The sequence below is a fragment of the Coptis chinensis genome, chromosome 2, assembly GCF_015680905.1.
Source record: "Coptis chinensis isolate HL-2020 chromosome 2, ASM1568090v1, whole genome shotgun sequence".
Classification (NCBI taxonomy): domain Eukaryota; kingdom Viridiplantae; phylum Streptophyta; class Magnoliopsida; order Ranunculales; family Ranunculaceae; genus Coptis; species Coptis chinensis.
The window spans coordinates 9,969,410-9,979,417 of NC_141457.1; the positions used below are offsets into that span (position 1 = coordinate 9,969,410).

At 38.2% G+C, this 10,008-nt stretch overlaps 1 protein-coding gene across 7 annotated transcripts; it reads left to right on the forward strand.

Annotated features, from left to right (window-relative positions):
* Window positions 1-2,141: 2,141 nt before the first annotated feature.
* LOC147514795 (uncharacterized) lies at window positions 2,142-9,636 on the forward strand. Of its 7 annotated transcripts, none has more exons than XM_086585181.1 (7): window positions 2,142-2,671; window positions 3,519-4,465; window positions 4,579-4,695; window positions 6,132-6,249; window positions 6,678-7,424; window positions 7,505-7,960; window positions 8,251-9,636. In XM_086585181.1, exon 2 carries the CDS (start codon window positions 3,939-3,941, stop codon window positions 4,356-4,358), a length of 420 nt encoding a protein of 139 aa, XP_086441307.1. In that variant the 5' UTR covers window positions 2,142-2,671; window positions 3,519-3,938; the 3' UTR covers window positions 4,359-4,465; window positions 4,579-4,695; window positions 6,132-6,249; window positions 6,678-7,424; window positions 7,505-7,960; window positions 8,251-9,636. The 7 variants fall into 7 exon arrangements, 5 of the variants coding, with proteins under 5 accessions (XP_086441307.1, XP_086441311.1, XP_086441314.1 ...); XR_015209669.1 differs by having other exon boundaries at window positions 2,144-2,671; window positions 4,167-4,465; XR_015209670.1 differs by having other exon boundaries at window positions 2,164-2,671; window positions 4,167-4,465; window positions 6,705-7,424.
* Window positions 9,637-10,008: the final 372 nt, after the last annotated feature.

Genomic DNA, 10,008 nt, shown 5'->3' on the forward strand with positions numbered 1-10,008 from the left:
AGAAATAACGAGACCCATTTAATGAAGGATAAGAAAAAGGACCCCAAATATCACAATGTATTAATTGAAAAGGTTCACTAGTAGTGATATTACTAGAAGGAAAAGGTAAACGGTGTTGCTTAGCTTGCGGACAAACTTGACAAACACTTTTATTTGAACACAAAATAAACGGAACATCTTGGCTTAAAATTTCTAAAGAACGATAAGACAAATGCCCTAAACGCCAATGCCAAAGATCGATACTAGGTGGCTTGATAACTGCTAAAAAAAGCCGATTTAAGACTGAAAATAATATAACCCTTCATGATAGCTACCCCGTCCAATCCTCTTCTTCGTTAACAGGTCCCGAAAACACACCGATCATGTAAAAAATCAGTTGACAATTAAGAGATTTCAAATTTGACTAACTCGACATGAGGTTGAACTTGAAAGATGGAATGTAGAAAACATTTTCAAGCTTAATAGTAGGTGCGAGAATAACAGCATTCAATATGTGTAACTAAAGAATTAGTTCCATCTGGTAATTGGACATAAGAGGGCATGGAACAAGATTTATATGAAGAAAACAGAGACAAAGAATGACACATATGGTTTGTTGCACCAGTATCTATAATCCAAATAGAACTAGGAGGAACAAGAAGAGCTATACCGCTAGGTGAGCATTAGAATTATTGCTACCGACGAAAAGCATTGCAAGCAACTTATTGTATTGTTCCCGAAAGTGATAACTGGAGGATTCACAATAGGCTTATCTTCAAGTTTTGATGTTGAAGCAGATCCAACGGAGTCCCCTGACTTTGGAGGAAACCCATGTAACTTGTAACAAGTAGATTTCCAGTGCCCATCCTTACCACAAAATTCACAAAGTCGCGTTGTCGTGGTTTTCGATATCCTCCACTTTGGTTGTTGCCAAAAACATTAGGGTCAATGAGGACCTGCTCATATGAAATCCGGATTTTGTGGTGTTGAGTGCTGCAGCCTTCAGTGTAGGAGACAACATAGAGTGAATCTCTTCTTTGTTTCTCCTCTTGACGCACCAAAGAATAGATTTTTGTGGCATTGGGAAAAGGCTCCATTAACAAAATCTGACTTGAATAGCCTAAAAACGATCGTGGGAGACCTTGGAGAAATTCCATTGCTTGATCTTGTTGAGTTCGTTCCATGTTAGCTTTCCCATTACCGCAAGAACACGGATGAATAACACATAATGAATTGAGTTCATCCCAAAGAGATTTGAGTTTTGTAAAATAAGCGGACACAGACGACTCATCTTGTTTTAGTGATGCAATAGATTGCTTCAATTGATAGATCTTCGGAGCATTAGATTGTGAGAACCGCTCCTTCAAATCAGCCCAAACTTCTGCAGCCGTGTTAGCATACAAGATACTGCTGCGAATGTCGCTAGATACCGAGTTTAAGATCCAAGAACTAACCAAATCATTACAACGCTCCCACTTATGCAGATCAGTTTGAGATTCAGGTTTTGAGATTGTACCATCCACAAAACCCAACTTGTTTTTAGCACGAAGAGCTATCGTTACAGCTCGAACCCAAGTTCCATAATTGTCACCCGAGAGAGATGGAGAAACGAGAATAGCGGAGGGGCTATCAGAGTGATGAACAAAGAAAGGATCATTGGTTAATCCTTGATCATTGAGAGAGTTGTTAGAGGACAAATCAGATGGTGGAGTTTTGTGATTGTCGGGCTTAGTCATGATAGCTAGCTAGAGAGGACTAAAAAAAACGTAAAAAAGAGAAAGGATCGTTACTTAGCTCTTGATACCATGATAAATAAGAAGTTTTGGTGTCTCTCCAATATATTGGAAGACTAAATTTCTCTGTTTTATAATGAACTTTACAATATACAAAATAGAAACTTTCTCCTTCAAGGAAAGTGACTTCTTCACCAAGGATTACAATAAGGGAAAGTACTTGCTACCCAAGGGATACAATAAAAGGAACAACCAAATCAGCTGAGAAAAGAAATACTTGCATCACAAGGAAGGAAACACTTGTGACTCAAGTCACACATAGCCGTGTGTGAATACTTCAACATAAACACTTTTTGGCAATAAATAAATAGGATCCAAACACCCCCTTAGACTTAACCAATTTGGGTTTTTTCTTATTTTCAACTTGACGTTTTATTGCTTAACCAGTTGATCAATGAGCATACGAATCAAAGCTTTGAATTCAAATGCAGTTGGTTACCCGTCGGGCTCTTTGATATTAATCTTCATGCATAGCTGTATTTAGGTTTTATTTAACATATTTACAACCTTCAATTGAGAATTATAGAAATTCATGTTTTATACCATGATTATACATTCTCTTTCTTGCTTATTGTTATAGCAAGTACTTTCACTGCTTTATAGAATTATAGACGTGCTTTCAGCCAGTTGCTTGAGATAGACAAATTCAATGAAGTTTTAAAATTTGTCTACAAAATTAGGCTTTTCCCCCACAAAATATTAGCCATGTATTATTCTTATTCGTTCTCTTTACACATTGACTTTTTGTGTTTTCCCATTCCAATGATTCTACTATAGTTATGACTTATGGACAACTAATTATTTTTTATCAAATTCAGTTGTTAGTGTACTTGGTCCTCTATAGCTGATGGATGAGTAGGCTTCTCCTTTCAATTTTGGGAACTAAGAGCAATTCGAAGGTAACCAGTTTGGGTAACCTAATCCCTTATTGCTTTGTCAAATTTTAATTTTGAGTTTGCAACTTGAATTGCAAGTTGAGCGCAAGATGGGAATTTACCACAATACCAAAGTTTGGTAATACAGTTGATTTGAAATCACAATATTCTTACGCTTAATACATTTTTTTTTTTTCCGGATGCTCTTTACTGTTAGATAAACAATTGAGACTTTCCTTACAACAGGTTCTTAATATCCATCCATGGATATTTGCACTATATGGCATGAAATATATTCAAATTGTTGATAGATGCCAGTGTATTATCTATTAGTAGTGTTAGCATTATCTTCTACTACTTACCAAAGTTTCTATAAGTCTATTGACAGTAGATGCACTATTTTGTTCAGTTCAGTTTGCTTGGAAGGGTAAGGCATTACCGTGACATCGTTTAAGCACTATCAATTTAGAGGACATGGTTTCTGCTTTCTGCCCTCTTTATTGGTTGTTTTGGCAGAAACAAAGCAGTAAAATGACCTCATTATTGAAGTACTCGAGTCAAGTATATATTACGCTAGAGTGCTTTTCAGGCAAAACTGGCGTCTTGCATAATTTACCCACTATTTGATGACTGATGAAGGATTAATAGCAAATTTACTTTGCAACCACTGCAAGCCTCTTGTGTGTCACTTAATGACAGGTTTTGGCAAGACTCTTGGTTCTCCCACAAAAAGTAGGTGCTCTAGTTTTTAAGGTTTAATCGGATATCTAGAACTATAGTAATGGTTGAGCCAATGAACTTGCCGATAGTGCCTAAAAGCACAAGGCCTAGCTTTTCAGTTTTCACCTAGTTGGCCGTGTAATTCATACAGGTGAAAAAACAAGTCTGGAGACTGAGAGTTAGCAGTCTCCTGCAAAGAACCAGTAGGGAACTCTAAAATGTAGAAACATGTTAATACGGAAATCGTTTCAATCTACACAGTCAGATTGTCCTTACAAAGTGGGTCGGACTTCCAGTACGTTTCGGTTCAACTGCCCCTGAAAAAGAGATTGTTTCTTCTGAACGTTCATTCTGCCCTTGCCCCTTGCCGATCTAAACTTTGGGACAATCTGGGCCAGTCAATCCAAGGGACCCACTGAAGTTGGGCCTTTAGAGAGGTGAGCTCGTTTTATTGAGTCTGAAAATAGCCCAAATTCTCCAAGCTTTTATTATTATTTTGCTCTTCAAACTTCAGAACTTCTCATCGAGCCCTAGTTCAAACCCTCAGGTTAGTTAAACCCCAAATTTCAGAATGGTGCTGCTAAAGGACATAAGTGTTTCTGCTCAGAACGCAATAAACACACAATTTATACTAGTACAAAAGGACGATGAGCTGTCAAAAGAAGGTCAGGAAAAGACTTGTTTAGCCTTAGTTGCAGATAACACTGCCTCAGTTCACTTCCTGCTGTGGGGAACTGAGTGTGATGCATTTGAGCCTGGTGATATAATCCATTTAACTAATGGCATTTTCTCATACCAGAACAACAACCTTCTGGTATTGAGGGCAGGCAGGAGAGGGAAGACTGAGAAGGTGGGAGAGTTTACTATGACATTTGCCGAGACACCTAATATGAGTGAAATCCGTTGGGTTCGTGATTTAAATAATCCAAGGAAGTTTGTGCAAAATGTTGTTTTATCTCCCTATTCACGCATCTTTCCCCCACAACCATGAATGGTGTGGACTGGAAAGAATAAGGTAGCATCTCTTCAGCCTGACAAGATAGAGATGATTTTTGGGTTACCCGGAGAACCATAATCAGCGGTCGGTAGAACTGAGAGGTATAAAACCCCTGTTAATTTATTTTAGGTTTGCAGTCACATACTCTTTCCCGCTTCTGCCTTCTGATAATTTTCATTTACTTGGCTACAAACACATTACACATATGTTGCAGGTTGTCACAGTGATGTTTGTGCAAGATGTTTTATCTCCCTACTCACGCATCTTTTCCGCCACATCCTTGAAGCTTATGCGACTAATATAGTTTCTTTGGTTTGGATTCTGTATCCAGGTAAATCAAGCCACCTTATATATGCCATTTTCGATAACAACCATATTTTTTTTTACGATAATCATATAACAACCATATTCAGCCGATAAGCATTCCATGAAAATAATATAGAGCATGGCATATAGCACATAATTTTGAAAAAGTTGGCAACATTTTAATTATATTAATATATTTTTGTAAAATATGTTTAATCTTGTGTTACTTAAGCTGTGGAACTAGTACTGATAAATGCTAGCTCAAAAGATTAAACAGCTTCATGTATTAGTTCTAAACTGTCTGTAGATATGGTGGGTGTTTGCGTGTGGTCGCTGCTTTTGCATGTGATTGTGGTGGGTGCATATAAGGTACTCTCATACTTTGTAATATGTATCTCCGTACGCCTTTGACTCTATGCATACTTGGAGAAAAAGGAAAGTTTGTTTTTGCGCTGTATAACGGCCTGGGATGCATCATGCATGCAGTGTGTATCCAGAACTCATGTCGTAGTAATGGCCCTTTTAGATGCTGTTAGTTTATTATTTTGTATATGAGCCATTTATGATGATATGTCCAGACAAATGTGAGAAGCTCATGTGTACTTAATTGAGATGATGTAGATTCCAGCTTCCTGACATTAAAGGCTTCTAGAGGTCCAAAACACATATACTTTGCTTGTATGGTTTGTTATGTTATCTTTTTTCATGACCAAAATCTTAAGATGGTCATTTCCATATTCAAAACCGGTTGCGATTTGAAGTGTTCTTTCGGGGAGTACTTGAATTATCTACTTTTTTTTTTTCTGTTTTTTAGTTTCTCCCACAATTAATAACTCAAACTATCTTCACGGTATGGCCCTTCTTGGTTTTCAGTATAGACATTTTTGGTTTTCAGTCATTTTTAAGTGATATGCTAAGTCTCTTTTCAGTCATAGCATTATTTCTGTGCGTGCCTTGTCTTAGATGCAAAAAGACCAATGTGTCTACGTTTCAAGTATTAACTAATTCTTAAGGTCCAAATCCAGTCTCTTCCATGGAAACTTTTTAGAAGTCTTGAGTCGTCCTGGATTTGGACTCAAAAGCAGTTAACAGCAATTATATTTAGCCTTACAAGGATTTATCAAGACCTATTGTTTACTCATCAATAACATGTCTATCGTATAATCATTCCCCTCCACCCGTGCATTCATGTGAAATGAGTTTGCTAAAAACATGGAATGTCCATGTTAGCTTGATGAATTGCATTTTTGACATGCTCTTTCTGTCAGCTTCCCGTGTTTTGGACTGAATAAATCTACTCAACATAGTTATGATATTTCCCAAATCTGTGAACTGTGCGATATAGTTTGATTATTTGACTGTCACTTAGCCAAGTTTTAATAGTAACTAGTGCAGCACTGCAGCTATATTGCCGATTCCTTTTCTATTTCTCATACTGTCACAATTTTTTGTGTTTTGCAGATTGTGAGACCTTAATTACAGATCTGGTAGATTTTATATATGCTGCTCGAATGCCAAAGAGGTGATTTTTCTCTTAGACAGGCTAGAGAGCCACCTCACCTGCTCTGGTCATGATGAGGTGCGGTTGTTATGACTCAATGCGTGTGTATGACATGATATGCATGCTTACTTAGTAGTAATCTTTCAGTTTTTCTTTTTCATTCGTAACTGAAAGCTCACTGTATGCATAATTTCCGTCCTTCCTATTGGACGGTGCAGGGATTTTCTTCTTCATAATATTTTATTTTCTATTTCTTTTTTTTTATTCGTCTGTTATAGCTTCCAGGTCATCATCTGATTCCTGATGTTGTTGCGTTGCTTTTTTTAGAGTTGTGGTTGTGTATAATATAATGTATCTGCTTTTTATAAAAACTAAGAATTAAGAATAAATGCTTCTCTTTCATAACTGAAAGCTCAGTACAATCGTAATCTCATATTCTTTCTGCTAAATGATGCATGGAGTTATTTTGTTCTTCATAACGTTTGCTTTTTACTGCTCTGTTATAGACACTTCCTGATTCCTCCTACATTCAGGAGAGGAAAAAGCTCTTTGATGCAGAGGAAAGATTGGGAAGAAAACTTGATATGGAAGGAAGCAGCAACAGGAATCTAGAACAAATTGTAAGAGACTATGTGAGAGGAAGATGGAGTTAATATCCCTAATCTTATGATTGGGTGGAGTTCTGAATGAGCACAGACCAACGTTCCAGCGAAAGCTCCCTGAGGCAGCAATCAGGACACATGTTACTTTGAAAAAGTGGATTGTACTCCATTAAGGGTTTAGAGCACAATTTTTCGCTTTGTGTACAAAGTTAAACCTGAGTCTGTTGACTCACTTGCAAGGAAAAGACGGTATCTTCACAACCTTCCAATCGGCAACAGATACCCTCTCAAATTGATTCATCAACTTACGATTCAGAGAGCCTTACCACTGACGATGACCCTCCTTTAGAGACTCAAAAAAGTGGGCCTTAATGGGACAGTAGAGATATGTTCAACTGCTTGCATACTTGTATTGGTATTGCAAACTTTACAGAGGATTAAAATGCGTAGATGCTGGGACAACACCTCCTTTTAGAGACTCAAAATTATGTCCTTTGTGAGTGTATGATCTGGAATTTTGGTGTGGACTGGAAATAATAGAGCAGCACCTGATGAGCCTGAAGAGATAGAGATGATTCTGGTATATCCAGAGAACCATACTATGGGATTCAGTGGAGCTGAGAGATATAAGTCCTTGGCACTTCATATCAGGTTTGCACTCTCGTACTCTTTCCAGTTTCTACCGTCTCCGACTATTTCTCATTACTTAGCTACCAATATATCTGTCGCAGGTTGAGACAGTGGCTTGCCATTTCTCTCTTTTAAAGAACATGTTTCCTAGTGGCATCACTAGGTTGTCTCTTTTCTGGGATTGGAGGTGCTGACCTTCCACTGCAGCAACTTGGTATTCCGCTGAAGTGCAAGAGATTTCGTAGCTGGTGGGAACAAACGAACAAGTCGAGTGACCTTGTTGAACATGATGTGCAACAGTTGAGTGCAGATAAGCTGGAGAACTATGACCCTTGGTGGATTTGATTTAGTTGTTGGGGGTAGCACGTCTGCACATGAAACAATCTTACAGGTAGCAACCTCAGAAGTAGAGATGGCCTTGAAGGGGAGCCTCAATTCTTTTATACAACTTCTTTAGAATACTGAACGTTTCAAGTGCATAATGGGGAACAACGGATCAATAGCCTATTGAAACTGGAGCAAGGAAGGACCTTCCATCCATTGCCTTATTCAGTCAAGTAAGTGCCCTCAGACCTTAATGACAATTCTCTAACCAGAAGATAGACAACTACTTTTTTGGAAATTATATACACGTGATGAAGTATTATAGGCTCTACTTTTGTAACAGTTGATTTTGGATTTTATATTTATTAATAGTCTTTTCATAAGATCTAACAAATTGTTCTTATGTTGATCTAATATTTGGTTTGCTTGTAAAATACTGTCAGGCTCTGATCTTTGGTAAAGCTATTATTGAATGCATATGTTGTTTCTTATATCAATCATATGCCCATCCTTGCAATTTCAGGTTGCATGAGAGAATGGTTGCGATGTGGCATTGGCATTTTCTGAAGACAGTATACTGGCAGTGGTAAAGTAACAATGGCGGTAACCAAGTCTCTACGATTGTTAGAAGCTTACTACAGAATTAACGTCCAGACTCCAGCCAGAATGCTTCTTTATGGAAAATGCTGTTTTTTGTTGATTTTTTTTCCTTAAACACAGGAAAGTAACTCGTTATGAGATTATACCAGTTGCAGTTTGGACCTTGTTAACTCCAAAACTTTGGTATGGCTGAAGATTGTAAAGGTCAAAGGATCAAATACACGAGACTCGTCTCATTGAAGGGTTTTTGCAGAACAACTTGTTTCCCTCTCAGGACGCTACACTAGCCAGGCTTTCCTTCTCGTAAGACTGCTTATTATATGTAGTTGTTACACGAGCCTATACACACGACAATGCACAAATATATCGTCCGAAAGTCGTATCAGCATGATACATCGTACTAATCCAAAAAGTTAAAATTCATTACTAAATTCATCCGAGTGCAGGACTCGAAGTATATTTGCAAGGTGATTGGTTACAAAACATCGCATTTCGCCTCTGCGCGCAGTTATAGATCAGAACCTATTTGCAGTTTTGCACTACAACATGTGATCTTGTCTTGCTTCTTCAACAAGGCGATGAAAAAGAGACCAACTAATACCTTTCCTTGTGGGAAATTGGCAATGCTGTCCGTTGAAAAATTCATACGAAGCGTGCCCTTCTCTATCATATTCAATAAAACAAACAAGCGAAAAAAGATACAAATAAAAATCATAGACAGAACAACAATTGATGTGGTTTAATTTGATACGGGCACGTGCAAGATCAAAGCCTCTAGCAATCAAAACATCTTCAAATTCAAACAACAACAACAACAATGTAAGATCAATACATTCAGAATAATACTCTAATCAATCATTATCCACACACACGAGCCCAGAAGACCGTCAAGCCTGCAGACCGCGCAACCGATCTACATATTTACGTGCTGAACAAGGGAAGCCGTTGTCGTTGTATCCCCAGTTAGGATCCACCAGTTCTGCAAGGGGCTTTGAAGGATACTGGGATCTTAAACTACGTAGGTAAAACTGGAAATTACGATTGCATGCCCTAGCATAATCACGACGTATAGCTTGGTCTATCTGTTCCCTTCTTTGCTTCCAAAACTCTTCAGATTTTTCTTCATGGCCATAATGAGGATGTTCAGATCCTAGTTGAAAGAAAACTACGCGTTTATGACTGGCTTCATTAGAGGCTGGTGGTGTTGGTGTTGCGTATGAGGAGTAGAAGAAGTAACAGCAAATAGACAGTATTAACAAATAATAACCCGCAGCAGTCATGACGAATTGTTGTTGTAGGCGAGAACAATAACCAAATTCTTGATAGTGTTGTGTATTTATAGAGTTACTAGGGTATGCCCGTGCCTACGCCCGCAAGACCTGATGCGCCTACGGCGCTATCCCGACAACTCGTCACGACTTCAGCGCAAGGCGTACACGCATCTTAGGCGCAAAATATTCGGCGCAACAACTCAATTTATAAGCCCAGCCACAAGGCCATCCCAATTGCCCATTATCTATAAGCCCAACAGTTTATGGGCTAACCCAACAATTTATAAGCCCAGCCGCAATTGTTGACTTTTGGTTGATTTTTGGACAGATCTCATAATATTGATTACACTTAACAAAATTGTACAAACCCTCCAAACACTTAGATCGGCCATGTCACAACTTGCTAAAAG

Coding starts and splice junctions, on each gene's coding strand:
- LOC147514795 (XM_086585181.1), top strand. CDS start 3,939: ATGGTGCTGCTAAAGGACATAAGTGTTTCTGCTCAGAACGCAATAAAC.